Source organism: Pygocentrus nattereri, chromosome 25, assembly GCF_015220715.1.
Source record: "Pygocentrus nattereri isolate fPygNat1 chromosome 25, fPygNat1.pri, whole genome shotgun sequence".
Lineage (NCBI taxonomy): Eukaryota > Metazoa > Chordata > Actinopteri > Characiformes > Serrasalmidae > Pygocentrus > Pygocentrus nattereri.
In genome coordinates this window covers 5,483,433-5,504,260 of record NC_051235.1, presented here as the reverse complement: position 1 = coordinate 5,504,260, position 20,828 = coordinate 5,483,433, and the positions used below count along the sequence as shown (strand labels likewise).

The 20,828-nt window shown below is 39.3% G+C and overlaps 1 protein-coding gene across 1 annotated transcript; it reads left to right on the top strand.

Annotated features, from left to right (window-relative positions):
* Positions 1 to 1,641: 1,641 nt before the first annotated feature.
* Positions 1,642 to 19,689, top strand: cxcl12b (chemokine (C-X-C motif) ligand 12b (stromal cell-derived factor 1)). Its single transcript, XM_017719707.2, has 4 exons — positions 1,642 to 1,848; positions 4,641 to 4,758; positions 15,629 to 15,712; positions 16,453 to 19,689. The coding sequence occupies exons 1-4, from the start codon at positions 1,782 to 1,784 to the stop codon at positions 16,478 to 16,480; spliced, it is 297 nt and encodes a 98-aa protein (XP_017575196.1). The 5' UTR covers positions 1,642 to 1,781; the 3' UTR covers positions 16,481 to 19,689.
* The last annotated feature ends 1,139 nt before the right edge of the window (positions 19,690 to 20,828 follow it).

Here is a 20,828-nt window from a genome sequence, read left to right as displayed (position 1 = left end):
TGAAATGCGTGATGAATATCCTTCAATATGTGTGAACATTTGAACATTCACATAAATAAACATTCAGATAAAAGAGGCGAGAAATTGTGACCAATAACTGGATAGCTGGGAATATCGTTAAATGTATTTGTCTGGCCAAATGGACGCAACTGCCCACAGCAGTGACAGGACTACCCTGTACTGTACGTGTAAAGGTATTTTTGTGATGCCACTTGAGGGTCTAAAACACGCATATCAGTCACAGCAGCTCCTGATTGGACCGTTTAGCGTCATAGCTTGAAGTTTTATGACGAGGTCCTCACCTTCACAGCTTCAGCTCTGCTCAGAGGACTCAGAGACCCCCAGCTCAGCCCCAGAGAGGCAGACAGAGCCAGAACTCTCCCTCTGATCACACACGAGCTTCTAAACATGGACACGAGTCAGAGGAGTCGCAGGACAGGTGGTCAGCTGGCGGGGATCTGATTATTCATGCGCTCAAACAGTCTGTTAAACTGCCCTCTCTGTGGACTCACCTGTGAGCGCAGTGATTTCTGGGTCATCACTGAGGGTTTTTAAATATTTCATGACCTCACCTGCAGCCGACTGACCACGCTGTAAAAACAGGACAGAGATTAACAGATCACCGAAAAACAACAGCCCCCCGAAACAGAGACCACCAGACCAGCAAACAACAACAAGGACAGACAACAATACAGAGAGAGAGAGAGAGAGAGAAAAGGAGAGATGAAAGAGAGAGAGAGAGAGAGAGAAAAGGAGAGATGAAAGAGAGAGAGAGAAAAGGAGAGATGAGAGAGAGAGAGAAAAGGAGAGATGAAAGAGAGAGAGAGAGAGAAAAGGAGAGATGAAAGAGAGAGAGAGAAAGGGAGAGATGAGAGAGAGAGAGAGAAAGGAGAGACGAAAGAGAGAGAAAAAGAGATGAAAGAGAGAGAGAGAGAGAGATCAGGTAAGAAATGGGGAGAGGGAGAGAGAGAAAGAAGGAGAGATGAAAGACAGAGAGACAAAGAGAAACAGGGAGAGAGAGAGAGAGAGAGAGAGAGAGAGAGAGAGAGACGGAGAGATATAGTGAGAGAGAAGTGTGTGTATGTGAGGGAGAGATATATAAAAAAGAAGTAGAGAGATTATTATTATTATTATTATTATCATTATCATTATTCCTTAGCATTACTTGTCTTTGTAATAAAGTGAGAGAGAAAATGAATGAGTGAGAGCCAGAGAGAGAAAGAAACAGTGTAAGAGAGAATGGGAGAAAAAAGAAAGAAAAAAGAGGCAGATTAAAAGAGAGAGAAGAAGAAAGAATGTAAGAGAGGTGTAAGTAGAGAGGAGGGGAAGAGAAAGGCAGAGAAAGAGAGAGTGGAAAGAAAGAGTGTGTGATAGAAAGAGAAATAGAGAGAGAGTGATAGAGAATGTGTGTGTGTGTGTGAGAGAGAGAGAGAGAGAGAGAGAGAGAGAGAGAGAGAGAGAGAGAGAGAGACCTTTACTTGAGCATCAGCCAAAACATTTTAATCAGGGCTGAGGGGGGTCCACCACACCCCTCCACTTTCACTCTCTCTCCCACTCTCTCTCTCTCTCTCTCTCTCTCTCTCTCTCTCTCCTCCCTCCTCCTCCTCCTCAGTATGTGGGTGTGCTTTCCTGCTCTGGAGTCTTAACACTCTGCCGAACTCTGAGGCTCCACACTGTGCTGGAAGAAAGCCGTGAGAAAGACAAAAGCTCTCGACACACTCGCGCACTCACACACTCACACACACACAAACGCGTCCCTCTCACTGACCAGCTCTCTCACTATGGATGTCAAAGTGCTGGCGGTGATGGTGTTGCTGACGGTGGCCGTGAGGAGCCCGGAGACTGATGGTAAGCTGCTGCCTTTCAAACATGAACTATCCGGTGTCTCCTCTCAGGGGCAGACATGAGGAGGTGAGGCTGGATCTCTGGGTTTGCTGGATAACATCTTACTAACCATAAAAGCTTAACATGATGTTCCTCTGAGCAAAAGTCAGTTATTCTTACGCCAGGTCTGGAAAACTGAGCGTCTATCATACAAGCCACTTAACTGGCTGTGTTCAATGTGGAGAACATGTTTCTTTCGTGGTGTATCTTCTTATCTTCTCAGTCTTCTTGATAAAAAGCCAACAGAAACTGTTGGAGAACTTCGGTAATTCCTTAAGTTGGATCCTTGATAATAAAATGTCTTTTTGGCATGTTTGTAAAGCGCTTTCTAATATAAAAAATAGCTTTTTCATGGATTTGTGATTCTGAAGATGCATGGTTCTGTGATTCCTGCCTTTTTTGAGGTTAACATCTCCTCTAGAAGAAGGTGCATTGGTACAAGGCTTTAACACAGAAAGAAAGTCCATCACTCCCAAAATTATGGTTAGTCAAGGGTTCTTCAGTACAAGGAATGGTTTTATGTAGAACTGTGAGTTCTATATAGAACCATTTCATGCTTTGTGTGGTGAAAGGGTTCTTCAGGTTGACAGAGAATGTGTTGTATATCGCTGCTGTTGGAACAAAACCTCTTTTTATGAAGGATGGACCAAAAGAAATGGCCCAAAACGGCTTGGAAAGAATTCTGGTTCCACTGAGTGTGGATATTTTATGATCACTCTTGAACATCTCCTTGATGGAGAACCAACATATATTGTTGGAAAACGTCCCCAATTCATGCACATTTTTGATAACAAACTCTTTTTTTTAAGGAGGTACACTTTGGTTTTTAAGGCAGACGTCATGCTAATTTGGAGATTTTGTGGCCTTGTGGGAGATTTTAATGAAAAAACAATGGAAACTATGATGCCTTTATTTGGGAGAGGTTTGAAACCACCTTTGCAAGACAGACCTGCTCTATTTTTTAGGTCTTAATGTCATTTAAAATGAGGCATGATCATTAAATGTGTCTTATTTACATTTTGGAGTTTCCTAAACTAATTGCTGTCCAAAAAAATAAATTTTTGCCATTTTTTTACATTGTGTCAAAAATATATAAAGAATGGACAAATAGAAACACTCCAAAATTGCTTGGAATAAAATCTCTCTATATTGACTTACACTGAATTTAAAGAAAGTTTTTGCCGTCTCCTGTAAAGTTACCATTTTTGAGATACTTGTTTTTTTAGACAGCTACGATATATATTTATGTATTCATGTTGGTGAATCCACATTTCAGAGATGCTAATTACGGCAAGTAAAAGCTCCATTCAACCTACGCCGCTTGCATATCTTTGTGATCTTGCCATTACTTTCTAATTGAAAGATAGAGAAGAACAACATGGTCACGGTTGCTGCTCACTTGGCATGCCGAAGGCTTAATGGTGTGGTGTTTAACATGAGAAAAGGTGCCAGAAATAGGGAGTATGGATGAAGATTTGAAGGCAGACTCCTCTAGTCTAGTCTTCAGCCACTCTTGGTCTGAGAAGAAGACGCTATAATAGAAGGTGGTGGGTAGAGAAATGTTTGACACCAGATTGAGGACCAAGTCTATGCATTATTGGTGCGGCTGAAGGACGTTATACTACGTGGAAAATGCACTTCAGATGCAAAGGATTCAACCCCAAACCCAAGAAAATCTTGAAGTGGGGGGGTTGGAACAGAAATGCTTTTTCTTAGCTAACTTGGAGGGTCTTGGAGGGTCCTTCTCTGCTTGACGACAGCAGAGTGAAAAGGCAGGACCCGTGTGAGGGGAAGCTAGAACAAGAGTGGCAGCCTAATCTGTTTTTAATGACCCCGTCTGTGGACGCAGGTGAACATTCCACGGACGTGCTATCTATAGGGGAAGAGGTTAAATAGAATGTGGTGTTACATCTGAAGGAAGCCTCTGTTTTACGGCAGCGAGGGTTCATTTCGTTTTAATTGTAAATCACTTGGCGTGCTGTGATGAATTTAACCGTGAATTCCTTTACGACTCTGGTCTCAGCTCTACAATCATTAGTTCATTTTTCAGATTTCAGCCTAAAAATACCTAGAAGTTTTTTGTTTTACTTCTAGTTTTTGCCTCAATTGTGATGAATGTTATAAAGGATAATGCTGTAATTTTAAAAGCAAACAATACTAATTAATAAGCAAAGAAAAAAGTTGACAAATATATCGCTGCTGTCCGGACAAAACCTCGTATCTCCACGTTTTTCAGTTTTTGACATAATTTGAAATTACTTGTTGGCCTTTACATTGTGTGCAATTTTCATGAAGAATGGACTAAAAGAAATGACCCATATTGACTTAAGTTAAAAGTAACGTAGATTTTTTCCTTCTCCTGTAAAGTTTTTTGGAGATATGAGGTTTTGGTCAGACAACAGCGATATACAAAAGAAAAGTAAAACAAATAAATCCATAAAACACATTTTCCAATTAATTTGGCCACTGTTATTTGATAATCATAAATAATTCAGTCACAATTTATATACACCCAATTCCAATTTATTATTTCAGCTTACTTTGGTTGTTCTCAAGTACATACTGAGTTTCGTTTGTTACTCAAAGCCACATAACATTTTTGAGATTTCAGGACAAAGCCTAGATTTGCCAGGGAAAATTTTCCCAGACTGGTTTAAGACTATTTTAAATATACAACCTTGTAGAAGGTCCTGATTTTTCTCCACTTTTTACAACGTATTTACTGACACACTGCTGTTTTTGTGGTCTCTCCATAGCTAAGCCCATCAGTCTGGTGGAGAGGTGCTGGTGTCGCTCGACCCTCAACACTGTCCCGCAGAGGAGCATCCGCGAGATCAAGTTCCTGCATACTCCCAACTGCCCCTTCCAAGTGATGTAAGTGCCTTTTTTAACAGAAGTGTATATTCTTGTTTATTTTGCATTGTTAGCATGATGCTGTTGTACACTAGATTTGGGTACCTACAGTTTTAGGTATATTCGCCCTGTACATATCATTCGATATGTATATTTTTTAGTCTTTATTTAACTTCTTATGAATACTTCCAATGATAAACATCAAACTCAGGGAGATAAATAGACAAGCTGAATCTTGTATTACTTACAATGAAGTTACTCCACTCTATAATACTCAAAATCTAATCTGAGCACCAATTATAATTTTTTATTAGCCTTTTTTAACCCAGAGTTCACACCGTGTGGGCAAAATGAACACTTCAAAACACACACCCACACATTTTCTAAGCCACTTCTCCCTCAGGGTCAAGGGGGGTTGCTGGAGCCTATCCCAGCGGTCATTGGGTGGAAGGCAGGATACCCTAGACAGGTTGCCAGTCCATCGCAGGACTTCAAAACACACCAATATATTCCCTACTAACCACAGTCACAATATTAATAACATTATTCGCAACTTTACTGAGCCAAATTGGTATTTTAAATTCATAAATGAAAAATCACTTGCCTATTTAAAGGTACTCTAGGTAAGACTTGGATTTGGAGACCTCTCTGGTGAAAATGGTTAATTGCATGCAACATGTGGAAGAAGTGTTTGGGCCCCTTCCCCAAGTGGATGAATCTGATTGTGTGAATTATCTATTGTTTTCACATCTTCATCAGAGTTCTATACATCTTCATTTTTGAGTGCGTATCATTTTTGATATGTAAAGACGTATAGCACAGTCTGAAAAACTTGACCACACACCTCTAACACCATATTTTAGCATGTTGGTCATGACTCAGTAATGCAACTCTTTCAGTTTTAACAACAAAAAAAAATCGTAAAGGCCTCGATTTGCTTCTTGCAGAGGTGATCTTTACCTTGTTTTGGTGGATGGTATGATGCAGTGTGAGGGTTTCGCTCGCCATGGGTTAAACAAACAATGCAACAAAGCCTGTGATTGGTCAGTGTTAGAGGGTATGCAAGCTTGTAAAACTGTGAAGGTGATTTTGGCTTCTTGCAAATTTTCCGAATTCTGTTTAGCTGAAAGTTTACCGAGGCCTCGAGAGACAACAGACCACAATGAGTCATGCAGAATTACGCTACCATGTTTTGATCTAGGTGAGTATCCTACACCTCTACCCTTTGGATTTCAAGTGATGTCAAACATTGGCAGAAAAGAGACTAGGAGGGGGAATAAAAGACATCCAGCCGAGGTCAACACAAACACAAAGCGGATCACTTTGACCTGTAATGATTATTTGAATGAACTTATAAATTGTAGCTTATAGAAGGTTTGGCTGTTAGAGCTGGCAGTGGTGTTTGTATTGATAAGGACTGGGAATTTTACTGTTTTTATGGACAGACATAGATACACACTCATATGCAACACTACTGCACTTTTTTTACACATCTGCTGTTTATTTTATCAATTTAAGAAATTGGGGGGGAAAAATAAGATATAAGATATAAAATGTGGTTTGTGTGAAAATTATGACACGTTATATTACATGCCCCACCTCAATATATTAAACTCAGCAAACACAGAGAAACTGTGCACTAAAATTGGCAAAAAGTGTTTCTTCAGGTGCGTCAAAAACTGCAAATTTTAGTGCATATTTTCTATTTATTTGCTGAGTTTAACAGATTGAGAAGAAAAACATAAAATGCCCCATAACTTTTATGCAGGCCACATTTTATACTTTTTTTTAATATGTGAAATTCAGCAATTCAAAAAACAACAGTAATTGTAGTTTTTTTCACTTACAAAGTCAACAAAACCTGTCATTTGACTCAGGGTCTTTTGCATACGACTGTATAAAGAACGCATAAAACTAGCAAAGATGGTTTCAGCTTTGTGCAAATTTTGTGAGGTTTGTTTTGCTGAGTGAGGCCATAAAAGTCGAAGGGCTATTTATCACATTGAGCCGCGCATGATCATACTACAATATTTTATATAGGCTCACTGTATAGGCTCACTTTATATAGGCTCACTATCAAAATAACAAACTAGCTTTTTTTCCGAATATTTAAATCACATACGTTTGAGTGTGAGGTGCTGAATATACAGGCCCTTATAGGCTAAAGGGTTAAATGAAGGCTTTACCATGTTTGTTTATTTAGGGTGATTTTTCATGCTGTGGTTTCAGTCTTCCTATGTGGTCTTGAAGCCTTAATTGGCAGTCGGCAGTGTGTCTGTGGACAGAGACAGAAACAGCAGGTAGTAAGTACCTCACAGCCAGTTAATGCTAACAGCAAACAGGCCGCTCCGTGTGCGCAGAGGGGTAGCGTTACTGCCATATTTCTTTCATCTGACCTGCCGAAGTAACCCAGGGGTGTTTTGGGGTCTGCAGTCCTTGAGATTCAGGGGCGAATTCCTAAACAAACTGCGTTTAGTTGAAGGTTATATCCCCCAGGCCAAAGTCCTGTCCAAGTCTCACCCCACTGACCCCACTGACCCCTCTTCCCCTCAGCGCTGGTTGACTAACACAGATTCCAAAAGCTCAAAGCGATTAGACAAATGTGTTCCAGGTTAGCGAAGCGATGCCAAATGTTGGTAGGAAAGAGATTAGGAGGGGAAAAGGACATCCAGCCAAGGTCAGCACAAATACAAAGCCGATCACTTTGACCTCTGATGATTATTTCCTCAAGAGTGAACTTCTAAGGTGTAGCTCATGTTGTTCAGATCTCCTGATAACAGATAACACGCATACAGCTCCTCTAATCAGGTTAGGCCTTCTTTACATTTACATTTATGGCATTTGGTTGACGTTCTTATCCAGAGCGACTTACAATTTGATCATTTTACACCAGTAGGCAAAGGTGGTGTTAGGATTTTTGCCTAAGGCCTCTTATTGCTATCATGTAGGGTGCTTACCCAGGTGGGGGACTGAACCCCAGTCTACAGCGTAGTTAACCCCTACACTAACCAACCACACATGACTTATGAACATTGGAAGCTCAGAAACAGAAAAAAAAATCTGATGAATACTCTGTTAACTCCATGAAAAAAAAATTACATCCTACACTAAAAATGCTTAAAACAAAACGAAAAACTGTTAGTTACTTCACTTTTTCCTATGTAGGCCTAATGTAATAAAACTAGTTACTGGTGTCAAATTAACATGCTAACTAGAGTTAATAAGGTATATTGCATTTATAGTATTTCAAAATTATGACAGTATTTCAAAATGATGACATTTCAAATTTCTATTCCACAGGCAAATAAATACATTCCACCAAATTACATTTGAACTAATGGCGGTATAGTAGCTGACCGATAGCTGCCGCTGATAAAAAGAGGTGAAAAATCAGGGCCTGGGGTAAAACATCTTAGAAAAAGTAAACATGAAAGCGGTTCAGCGACAGCTAAGACTTGTGCTCACCCCAAAACAAGTTCGATCGCAGACTCTCGACCCTGTGCTCTCAGATACGCTCTAAATATGCTTAAGTTTAGCGTAAGTTAGCTGAAACCGAGGCTGTGCTGTGTGGCACATTTAGCCTGCTAACTAGGCTATTGTTAGCTTAGCCAAAACGCTACCATCTCAAAAACCACAGAAACAGGATTGATATCTGCTTTCTGTCACTTCAACACCATCCACTCCACGTTTTTTCTCTCAGGTGTTAGTTTTTATTGTCTACACTTGTTTCAGCAGAGCAGGTTTAGTCAGAATCAAGCCTGTGGTGTGGCGTGTGGCGTGTTTGCTAAGCTAACGTTCAGTTAGCTGGTCAGGCTACAGACCCAAACACCACAGAATCCCCCCTTTCTGTCCCTTACGCGCCAGATACTCAACTTCACTCCCTCAGATTTGAACCACTATCATCCAAGCGCATGTCAGTGCTTTAGAATCGAGCTTGTTCTGTGCTGTTGGTGTGAAAATTGTGTACAACGTTCACTAACTTGACCGTGTAAGCTAGTGAAACTCTTTGATTTGAGGAACAAGACGGAACAAAAGCAACATAAATGCTTTTATGTCACTTGCAAGGCTTCGACGCCTCTGCCATCGAACCCCCCTGGCTGTACCGCATATAATTTTTTGACACTTTTAATGCATTTTCATATTTTAACCCTACAAACCAGCCATAGTTTCAGCCTAGGCAGCCTAAAGCCCAGAAACTAGCGTGCTGAGTCTGGACTCCACTCCTGCAGCTCGCTTATTCAAATACAGCTTTCAGAGGTCGAGTTGTATTGATGGCTTTCTTGATCAAATCAAAGTTATTTCCAGCTGCTGGCATTTTGAATTTGTCTTGTTTTCTCATTTAGATATTTAAAATGCCGGTTTGGAAATGAGCAAATGTTATTTATTGTGGAATTTATTCTGCTGGGAATGGGCTAATGCTCATTTAGCCCACACCGCGTGAGCTTTTGGTGTAAAAAAGAGGCCAAAACTGACCGCTCAGCCGACGTAGATGTGATGAAATCGGAATTAGCCATACAAATAAACAATCAGTGCATCTCTAGGTTTTTTCCTAAAAGTTCCCATTTCACAAACGGAAGGTTCTGCTAGGATAGCAATGACAAGGGATTCTTCAACCAGTGTTTAGTGGACTTAGGCCTCAATCAGACAAAGACTGGAAAATAAACATGGCTCTAATTACGCTTCTGTTTAAATTCAGAAGTTGCTGTTGGGTTAAGCAGGGATTGGGTGGCCGCTGGAGGCAACCATTTGTTCAGAAGGAGCGAGGGGGAGGCAGTGGGGGTGTTATTGGGGGGGGGGGGGGGGGGTGCTGAGCTGAGGGTGGATGTGGTTAATTTGCAAAGCTGTGTGAGCTGTTGCCCCTCTGAGCTGTTAATTCTCAAATACGACCTTTTGGCGCAGAGGTGTGATATGCACGTGTTTGTGTGTGCGTGTGTGTGTGTGTGTGTGTGTGTGTGAGTGAGAGCGAGAGAGGGGGTCTGTATGTAATGGCATTTAAGCTATATACAGTACTGTGGCCTCAGGCATCTAAGCAGACTATCCGCACAATAAAAACATCAAATAAACATAGATGCGCTACAAATTAAAGTCGATATCCTGTGAGCTAGTTTGAAGAGCTTTGGTTCCAGATTTCTCTTGCGTGCCTCACAATCACATAGATCGCACTTAATTTAAGATAATAAACCACTGATTAGCCAAACCAGGTATTAGATGATAATTGGCAGTAATGCTGGGCTTCCAGTATAATCTGCAGAAATGAGTTGAACACAGTTACATACATAAAATCAAGTCTTGTATTAATATTAGTTGTGTTTATTCTAAAATTAGTGCTTTTATAATAAACACCTAATGTCCAGATACATTGGTAATGTAATGCAGCTGCCTAAAACCGTTGCACAGTAATGTAAATTCATTATTTAAGGAAAAAATTGCAGTTTAACTGAGTAAATTTGGACCACCAGAAAAGATGGAAAATGCACTGAGACAATGATATTGCATTTAACATATCATATATATATATATATATATATATATATATATATATATATATATATATAAGCATGGATATATATAAAACAAGACATTGTATTTCCACACACACACATATATATATATATATATATATATATATATATACATATATATATATATAGTTATACAAGTATACAAGTATGTATACATATAAAACAAGACCTTGTATCTCCAAAGTGGTACATTTACAGGAGAAGGAAGAAACCTGCTTTACTTTTAATGTAAGTCAATGGAACCAGATTTTTTTCCAAGTCATTTGGGCCGTTTCTTTTGGTTTTAAATGTGTTTGCTGTTGTGACATCACAAAAAACAACATCTCTTTATTTTGAAGCTTATTTGCAAGATATGGACCATATGGACTGAATATTTTGAAGTATGAAGGCCCATAACATGTTTTCTATGATACAGATGCCTTAAATAAAGAAAGAGTTGAAAGTCCGGAACTTTCAGTGTTTCGTACAACGTCGATGTGTAATCATAACATCCGTGTATGTGTGAGAAAGAGCATGCGTCTTTATTCTAGGTGTGAGATGTACACACGCTTCAGAGCACAACGTGTAAAGTGGGTGTGTGGGTGGGCATGAAACAGATGTGCTTGTAGGTGTGAGATGCACGTTACTCTTCATGTTCTCCTTTTCTTTCTGTGTGTGAGTTTTTCTCCACACTGAAAGATAAATGACAATGGAGCTGCAAGGTTTCCTCCATCTTTATCAGACTCAGCCGGGCATTTAAAGCGGTCGTCCATCATCGGACAGTCCAGCTCCAGCAGCCTAGGCTGCTCTCTGGCACTTCTTTCATCACTCACTGACCAGCAAACAGCAAAACTGTGTCTCAGATCAGGAGGTGTGTGGATTCAGGTGGATCTAGTTAACCATGTAGTGCTGTCACACAAGCTGATGGGTTTGTGTGGAAGTTAGTGCTGCTGTTGTATTGTCATGATCTATGATTTACTACAGTGGAGGAAATTAACATTAACTAGCTTCTACGTATCAGCTAAGCAGCCCATTCCTGCCAAAGTTGGCACATCGAGCTATGAAACACACCAGACTTTCTTATAATATGCAGACTGCTTATACACCTTATCCTAACAGCAAACTTAAGGGTGTAACTTCATCACAAAGTCAAATAATAAAAATATTTGTCGGCTGATAGTTACAGTTTGGTTGGTTTACCAGATCTTGCCAGGTGATTATCAGGAGGCGCATTTTTGTCTGCAGTTTTTATCCCAAATTTTGTTCAAATTCATGTTGTTTTTTGCTTTTTTCTATTTTTCCCCAATTTTAGTCATTTTCAATTCCACCCACTAGAGTTCAGCTCCAGTCCTGAAACCCCTGAACTGCATAACTGGGTTTCCTGGTTAAAATTCCTGATATTATTATCTGATTAAACCCGTCTGGAGCTGAACGAGGTGAACAGCAGACAGAAACACTCAACTGCACAGTGGAGCGGCTCCAAACCTGGAGTGGAAACACTGAATTTAAGGTTTGTGAGTGATGTCTTGCAGGTGAATCATTTACAAAGCACACCATGCTCAAAATGATCCACACTATACTCTGTGAAGTCACATGAAATGCGAGAATATGCTTAATTAATTGATTAATTTCTTAGTTGCAGAACTGCTCAGTTCCTTTGTAAGGTATTTTCTTTTTACTCAGTTCCTTTTTAAGGAATTTGACGTTGGCCTGACTTTTAACAGACTTTCTTGCATTGACAACATCTGCAATGGAAACATCTTGCATGTGCATCAGCAGCGTAAACAAACTAAGGTGCTATCAGCTAATATCTCCAGGCTTCAGTTGGAAATTGAGAGAGTGTCCTAGCTACGTTACCCATCATTGTCTTCTTACAGTGGAAGGATGGACAGAAACACCTGTGGACATTTTCTTTAGATCTAAAACAAGAGTAGCGCTTAATTTCTCTCAAAGATGAAAGCTTTAAGTGCTGTTTATCTGACAGTAACAGCTTTGGTGTCTACCAGGTCTTCCAGTTGGTTGTTAGGAGGCCTGTAGCTTTTAATCAGTTAAATTGTACCCATCAAGAACGGGATGTTGTTAACATTGGTGCCTATTTTTGACAGTGATTGTGAATATAATTCATTATGTAGTGCATTTACTTTAGTACCTGATTACATAATTACATTCAAACAGTATTGCAAAGTAGTAGTAACATCCAAAGATTGATTAAAGTTTACTTCGCTATGCATCATCATAGATTTCCTGCACACGGACTGAGCTTTGTCCTCGATTTAAAAAGAGTTTTAAAAGGAAGGCCCCTGTTGACAGAGCAATTCATGCCAAGATTAACTTTAAGACGTGTCTGGAGAGACTCTGGAATAATGTTTTCTTACTCTAACACTCTCAATCCAACTAAAAAGTCATTATTAGGTCCATTTGTGAGCTAAATCATGTGTGAAAAGCTCTAAAAAGTATAGCGCTAGGGTGCTAGATTATAAAACATGGCCCTAGAACACTGCAGTGGTCTTCTATTTTGTTCAACAAAAAGGTATAATTCAATAATAATACCTTGATTTACTCAGAGGTGCATCTGTTCACGGCCAGATCGGCTTTGGTCCGTCGTCCCTGCCATGTGTGCTCATTAAAGAACTCACATTATACAATTTTCTTGTAGTTTTGTCTTGTTTTCAAGATCTCTATAATTAAAAAAATACAAAAATTTAGCAGGCGGTAAATTTTTTATCAGAAATGACGCATTCATGAAGATATCAATTTTCTGTCAGCATTTACATGTCAAACAATGGCATATCTGAGTAGCCCAGGGTCTCCTGAAAATAACAACATATGGCATGTGTGACTGTCACATGTAAATACTTTAGTAATGCAATTGTAATTGTAATTGACCCAAATAATACCAAAAAAATTCCCCCGAAATTTTAGGTTTCTATGGGTTAATGAGGAATTCCTCACATCTTTCATAAGTCCTGCATAATGAAATCATTAAGATGTAAACAGAGTAATTTTAAGTGGTTCAATATGAAATGCATTGTTCTGGAGAAATTTACCAAGTTAGAAGTGCTCAAAGTGGTGGTGACAGGAACCAGATGTCTGAAATAATTAGCACCAAAAAATTATTATGCAAAACGGTTTGAAATTTGGTGCCTTTTTTAGAAGGATTTTACAAAAGTTTTACAAAAGTTTTACAAAAGTTTTGACATTTTGTAAACATATGTAGGGCCAAAAGGTACATACAGGAAGTCTGGTACCTCAAAAATGGTACCTCAAAAAAAATATTTATTATATTATAAACTATTATAAAAAAATAGTTTTTAAGATTTATGGCTATTTTACCATCATCAACATTGCATATAAAAGCTTAGAATTCACATGTAGGTTCACTGGTGGTTTTGGAGAGTAAATAAAATGGCAATATTTGTGTTGTGGACATCAAATCAAATCAAATCAAATTTATTTATATAGCGCTTTTTACAACTGATGTTGTCACAAAGCAGCTTTACAAAAATGGGAATCACAGCACAGAGAATCAGACAAAACACTGAACATAATATACAGAATATACAGAACCCCCGTGAGCGCTGGGGCAAGGAAAAACTCCCTCAGAGCTGGAGGAGGAAGAAACCTCGGGAGGACCAAGACTCACATCTAAAGGGGGGACCATCCTACCACTGGTCAGACAACTTATAAGTTAAACATTGAAAAGTCAATTTTACATCCACGCAGTTCTAATATGTGACATGGTGACCCCTGGTTCCTATCACCACCACAGTAAAGAAATCTGAGTCTCTACAGTATGTAAATAAGATATATGTAAATCACCTCTGATTTGATTGGCTACAAAGACACATTTGCCTCCTGAAAGCCATAAAAAGTACAATGTTTAATCATTTTCACTCTAAGACCATCTGCAGCAACAGCACTCCATATCACTTCAGCAGGAAGGAGGGGGCTAAACTGCTGTAAGCCCAATGGGTGGTAACATGTAAATGTTTTAATGCACTGTGAAAAAAAAGATTTTTTGTTTATCTTAAGCAACAAAAAAAGTTCACATTTTGAACTTTTTTTGCAAGTTAACAATCAAAATTCAAAAAAGCCGCCTGGTTACTAACATTTCAAGTTAGTGGCCATTTTTGCCTCCATGTGGTTGTGACATCACATCCATGATAAATTCAAAACAGGCTGTTCTTGCAGCTTAGATGTGTCGACTAGGGAGCACAATTTTCATTGTTTTGGCCAAGATAAAATTCTCAGGCTATTCTGAAACATAAAAAAAATCTGAAAAAACACTTGCTGTATTGTTTATATCACCTATATACCAATATGTTTTACTTAGAAATATAAAAAATAAAATAAACAAGTAAATATATACAATAAAAATAAATGAATGAATAAACATTAAATGAATGAAAACGAATTAACAAATAAAATAAATTAAATAGTAAACAGTAAATAAATTTGAGCAAGAGAATCATAACAGAACATAGTCATATGCAAAAGTTAGTACACCCCTGATCAAATCATGTGCTGTTGATTTTCTAAGTGAACTAAAGGAAATGATACGAGGAAATATTCAATTTCCTGCTAACTTTAATGCACAACTTCAATATCTTTGGAGTTTTACAAACTGGAGGAAAAAAATTCAATATAAAAGAAATGCCATTACTTTCGCACATTTTATCCTTTCCCCCATTATGTTAAAATCAACAAAACACACTGTAATTTGACATGAGGCACCAGAATTTTTGCATATGATGGTGGTTGGTTAGTGTAGTGGTTAACACCTCTGCCTTCTACACTGTAGACTGGGGTTCAATCCCTCACCAGGGCAACACCCTACACTATACCAATAAGAGTCCTTGGGCAAGACTCCTAACACCACCTTGGCCTACCTGTGTAAAATAATTGAAAAATGCCATAAATGTAAATACGATGGTGCAATGCTTATCAAACTGTTGTTTTCTTTGTGTGTAAAGCAAGAAAAATTCAGTTTTCCATGATAGAGCCCTTTAAGTGTAGCCAGATGTGAAGCTGAAATGGAGCAACACTCAGTACAAGAGCTGATCTGATAGTACAGAGCGCAGAGCCGCAGAGGGAGAAGAGAACAGTTGCTCTCCGTCCGCTCGTCCGAAACGGATCCCTCGCTCCCACCGGCTCACTCGCTCTCATTACCAGCAGCAGGCCGGAGAACAATGGAAAGGTCTCTCCGCTGCATCAGATAGCTCTCTCTAATGGTCACTCGCTCTATCTTCTCTCTCTCTCTCTAACTGCCAGTGCCAAGATAAAAACAACAGAAGGGTCAGAGCCGAGGCCCAGATCATTTCTCTCTCATTCGCTCTCATTACCTCACTATTCAGCTCACTCAGACCTCTCTCTCCCTCTCTCATTCCCAGTGCCAAGCTGAAGAACAACAGGGAGGTCTGCATCAATCCCAAGACCAAATGGCTGCAGCAGTACCTGAAGAATGCCATTAGCAAGTAAGCAGAAACCCCCCCATAGAAAAGCACAGGGTGGCAGGTGGACAGCACAGCAAACAAAATACCCCCCAGCACATTTGCTGTTTGAATGGCTGGAAACATGAGGCTGATGTAGCTAATAAGAAACAAAGCTCTTCCCCTTCACTGCCACCGTGAAAGGTGTAAAGCAAACAGACTGAAAGCTGCACTGTACTGTCTATGAACATGGACTGACATAAGCAGCAGCCTGAGGCGCCAGTTAACCGGCAGACGGCATTTACAGTAATGATTAGATCCTAAATCTGATTTTTCCCTCAGATTGGACCTGTGGATACCGGCTTGCAGGGTTTGAATTCGTGTTAGTCATTAATTGACTAAGTAATGAATTTATGGGCTGATTTGATGTGATGAAAAAAAGAAATAATAATATGAACACATATTTCTATAATTACGTCAGAAGGGTTGTAATGGAATCCTTTGCCACTCAGACCAGCCAAGCAAGCTGGTTTTAAAAAGCAGTGCAAACTTTCCTTCATCAGTCAAGCGGGGCTTGCATCAGTTTATTTACCATTCATTTATCATGAATGTATTCATTTCTTTTAATAATAAGAAGAAGACAAAGAACAACAAAACAACAACAATACCTGCAATAATAATAATCATCATCATCATAATCATAATAATAACACATATTATGTTTACAAAGTTTTTATGGACTTCAGATCCACTCAGTCTCCACTGTCTCTCTTTCTCTCTCTCAGGATAAAGAAGTCAAGAAAGCGCGATTAGAGGAACGGTGTGAGGAGAGTTGGAGAACTGGTGTGTGTCTCTGACCTCTACAGAGCGATAAATCACAAGAGCACCTTCCTTACACACACACACACACACACACACACACACACACACACTCTCTCTCTCTCTCTCCAGACTGCTTGCACAAACAGCACTTCTAAAACCGCCTTTATTTCTGCACCCAGCCGGACTGCAGCTCCATCAAAACACCAACAAAATGCCTCACACACATTCACACACACACTCACACACACACTCACAGCAGCACTGTGCTTGAGACGTCACACCAGTGCAGGTGTGATGTTGAACTGAGTGAGAGGATCAATTGTGATTGTAAGAGACTGATTTCTCCTGTCTTTCCCACTTAAAAAGAGCAAAATGTGTGTCAGATTTGTGCCTTTGGATTTGTATAAGCTGTGAAAGGAAACTGTTGAAATGTTGAGTTACAAGGATATATATATATATATATATATATATATATATATATATATATATATAGGAAGAGGAAAGGAGAGAAATGTATGGAGAGAGTGACAGAGAGAGAGAAAGACAGAAAACAGATGGTCTGAGAGGAAGCAAGGGAGAGACTCGAGTCTAGGGACTAAAAACACGTCCGCCTGCTAACAGAAGACGCAGCCGCTATGCTAACAGAGCGACGGACGACCACGCACACCCACACGCTGTCCACGGCGGCTAAAATACACTGTTAAAGGAACAGTTTGGCAATTTACACAGATTTAGCCCAAACATGGTCACTCAGCCAAGACGTGTTCGGTGTCTGAAGTTTGCTTCTTTTGCAGCTGCAAGGCTAATGTAGCTAACATGTGTATCTTAGCAATTAGCATTGTGCAAACTGCAGACCTACATCCTCAAAAACAAACACTTGCTTACATGGTGTCTCCAAAATCTCTGCTTGCGTCTTGAAAATGCCAATTAGCTATCCAGTAGCATTGAACGAGACTCATTTAATACCCAACCCGAACCAGAAATAGTGCTAAGTCAAATGGAGCAGGTTGAAGATCGGCAGAAGGGGTCGTTGCAAAAATGACAAAAAAAAAGGATTTATACATCTGCACATCTTCATCTTCTTCATTTATCACTCATATTTATTATTAATTTCTCATTTCTAATTACATCTTTAATAGCAAACATGGCTAGCTAGTAATAAAATAAAAACTGACGAAAGCTCTTCAGTGTGACAGCCTTGGAAGTCAATATGCCTAAAAACTAATGCTTAATCTAATCCTAGTCTGCTGTACAAGATTCTTGAGGCGAGGTCCGCTGGTTTGACCCCTAAATTACCACAGATATACACTTTAATGTAACATTTATAGCTTGTCTTAGCATCCTTGAGCTTATATGCAGGAGTTTGTACATTAGCTCACAGTAACCGGCCCATGACCGGCCAATGACCGGCGTATGTAAACATCTGACCATGACCAGACATTTGCCCTCAGACAAATTCCACCATCGAGATGACCATTACTGCTGTCTAGCTATGCAGCGTAGTTTAGCCCAGCATCAAAACTAAAGCAGCGACCTTCAAACACCAAAAGTATCTTGGCTTATTGACATTTGTGGTGAAGGGGAAATGACATCAATGTGACTTTTCACTGAATTATTCCTTTAAAACCCAAAGCTAGTCTGGCTTTTTAAAAATTGATCACATCCAACTCTCTTTTCAGTCACTTTTGAAGTACTTTTAGATGAGTGCCACTGGGGCTCAAGTTCTAGCTGTGAGAAATGGACTCATTTCGACATTTAGAAGCCTGTAGAAGTTAGAAATCTGTAGCAGGTTCTTTTTTCCTGCAACTTTTGGCTGAAATAGGGCCAAGTTGCTGCTTTAAAGTGACAGTTTGGAGGAAAAGTTCCACAGTTTCACACCTCAGATGTACTCAATCAGCCAAAACACGCTTTTGGGGCTGGAATTTGCCAGAGCTAAAACGCTAAAGTAGCTAACAAGTAATTCAAGCCTTTGTAGCGCCTGTTAGCATCGCACTTAATCACCACAGAGCTTCCTCAGAATGTGTTGAGATATTAACGACAAATGGACTTGCTTATGTGGTTTCTGGCACTGTATGTTCCCTACAAAAATCGAGAAAAGTACATCACGTAGCTAAAAACATTAGCAACGGCTTGAAACCTGAATTTTGTCTGCCATTTTTGTAGTTAACATTAAGTCATACCGTGCTAGAAACCACAAGCGTGTTCAGATTCCTTCACAACACGGTTTAATACAACTGTGTGGTGTTTTAGGCAGGCAGTTAGCAGAATGCTAACTGGTGCAGTGAAAGCTTGCGCTACTTAGCAACATTAGCTTCATAGCTCCAGTGCAAAACTAAAGAAGCCACCAAACATGTGGTGTGTGATCATTTGGAGTGAGGTTAAAGTGAGGATCTACCTGTGGGAAAGCCATGCACTGACTTAGCTAGGCTTTTTTTTTCTTTAAAGATGAATATAAGTCTGAAATCAGTGCATTCACCACGCGCAACGAAGACAATGCAACTTTCACGTCAATGCAATCCACTCTGGGCAGCTGCTTCTAAAGCGTTATACTGTGTATATGTCCTTATAAACAGAGGCTTTAATCTGTCGCATTTCAACCACAGAGCATATTATCGGTGAACTGATCGATGCGATTAGTGTAAAAATGAAGTGTAAGTAGCTGAAGTGTTTCAGCTGCTTACGAGCAGATATATTTGTAATGTGCTTTTATTCACAATCAGCTTTCATGCAGACAGAAACTGAATTGTGATAACCAATCCAACATTTCATTTTTAGCATATTTTATGTGAATGTTAAAGGGGAATATCATTGTCTTGTCAACATTTCTGCATAAATCAGCAGTAGCAATGTGCCTGCTGTCGTTCAGAGTGGACTGATTTGAAGTATAGCGAAATGCTCACTGTAGAGAAATTTGCTGACTCTGATTTCTTTACAGTGGTGGTGATAGGAACCAGGGGTTTGTAGCCATTTTTATACACTATCCTATACGGCCACTGAGCTTACACATGTCTTCTGAGCTTTTATAAGTAACGCTGATGATGGGAAAAGAGTAGTAAACATAAAAAAGTTTTCTTTAGAGGCAGATGCCTGGTTCCTATCACCACCACTGTAACACCACAGTTCTGGTGCATTTCACATCACTCTAAATGACCTTTTATGAAAAATCAGGGCCCAAGATCAGTACTAAAGTGAACGTGGAACAAAAAAGGGCAACACTTTACTGTAGGGTGCTGTTCATAAGGCTACATGACACCTACATAAGCTCGTCATTACAACTGACATAACCCTACGTAACTATTTGTACATGCTTATTACAACAGGCGTCATAAAGGCTACTTTCAAAATTGGCAAATGTAACCTTTATAAATAATGACGCTTGTTGGAACAAGCATTTATAAACAGTTATGTAGGGTTATGTCAGTTGTCATGACAAGCTTATGTAGGTGTCATGTAGCCTTATGAACAGCACCTTACAGTAAAATGTTACCCAAAAAAAGGGACCAAATATTATCCACCCTGCAGTCTTAACGTAAAGAAATGGAAAGCTGTACATATTCAGAGTACTGGTTAATGTTTTGTTGTTTGGTCTAGTATAAAGTAACAGTAGAGGATAATTTCCATAATTTTAAAAAATTTTAGTACCATTAGTCCCAATATTTTGCAAACGCTGTCTCTTGCTGAGCCACTTTAAATGTGAGAGGAGTTTCTACTCTGTTGATTTATTTTTATATTTGTGCATTGTATAATCTTAAATAAATATACAAGGGGTAGTATGAAGACTATTGTTCTACTCATAGTGTTATACAATGACATAAAAGGTTGGTATTCATATTAATAATTATTTCATCAGAGGTCCTTCTCTACCCAGGACTAGGACAAATGTAACCAATTTCTGCTTCTTAGGGAGATCTGATGAAACCAAACATGATCCAAAATGTAGTGGGCATGCTCAGTGTAAGCATAATTTCCAGTGTAACTGCTGGTTAACTTGAACACTGCAATTTAACATTAACATAGCTATGTCATAAATATGTGAAGTCATGACAGATTATGTCCAATAGTGTAACAGTGTCATTCTACCATTGCCAAGCGTTACGATCACTCGACCTGACAATTACTAGTAAGGGTAACATTACAGTTATGTTACTGGACACAATCTGTCTTGCCACCACATACATTTTAACTTTATGGCATGGTTATGTCACAGTTATATTATATAGCATTATAGCATAGTTCAAGCATTACCAAACTGTTGGAGCTCCTGAACTACATTCATAAGTTCCCTCTATTTGAGTCTAATGATGTAAAAAATAATAATGTGTGGACAGATTTTTCCAAG

Coding starts and splice junctions, on each gene's coding strand:
- cxcl12b (XM_017719707.2), top strand. CDS start 1,782: ATGGATGTCAAAGTGCTGGCGGTGATGGTGTTGCTGACGGTGGCCGTG. Junction 1,849..4,640: donor GAGGAGCCCGGAGACTGATG/GTAAGCTGCTGC, acceptor GTCTCTCCATAG/CTAAGCCCATCAGTCTGGTG. Junction 4,759..15,628: donor AACTGCCCCTTCCAAGTGAT/GTAAGTGCCTTT, acceptor TCTCATTCCCAG/TGCCAAGCTGAAGAACAACA.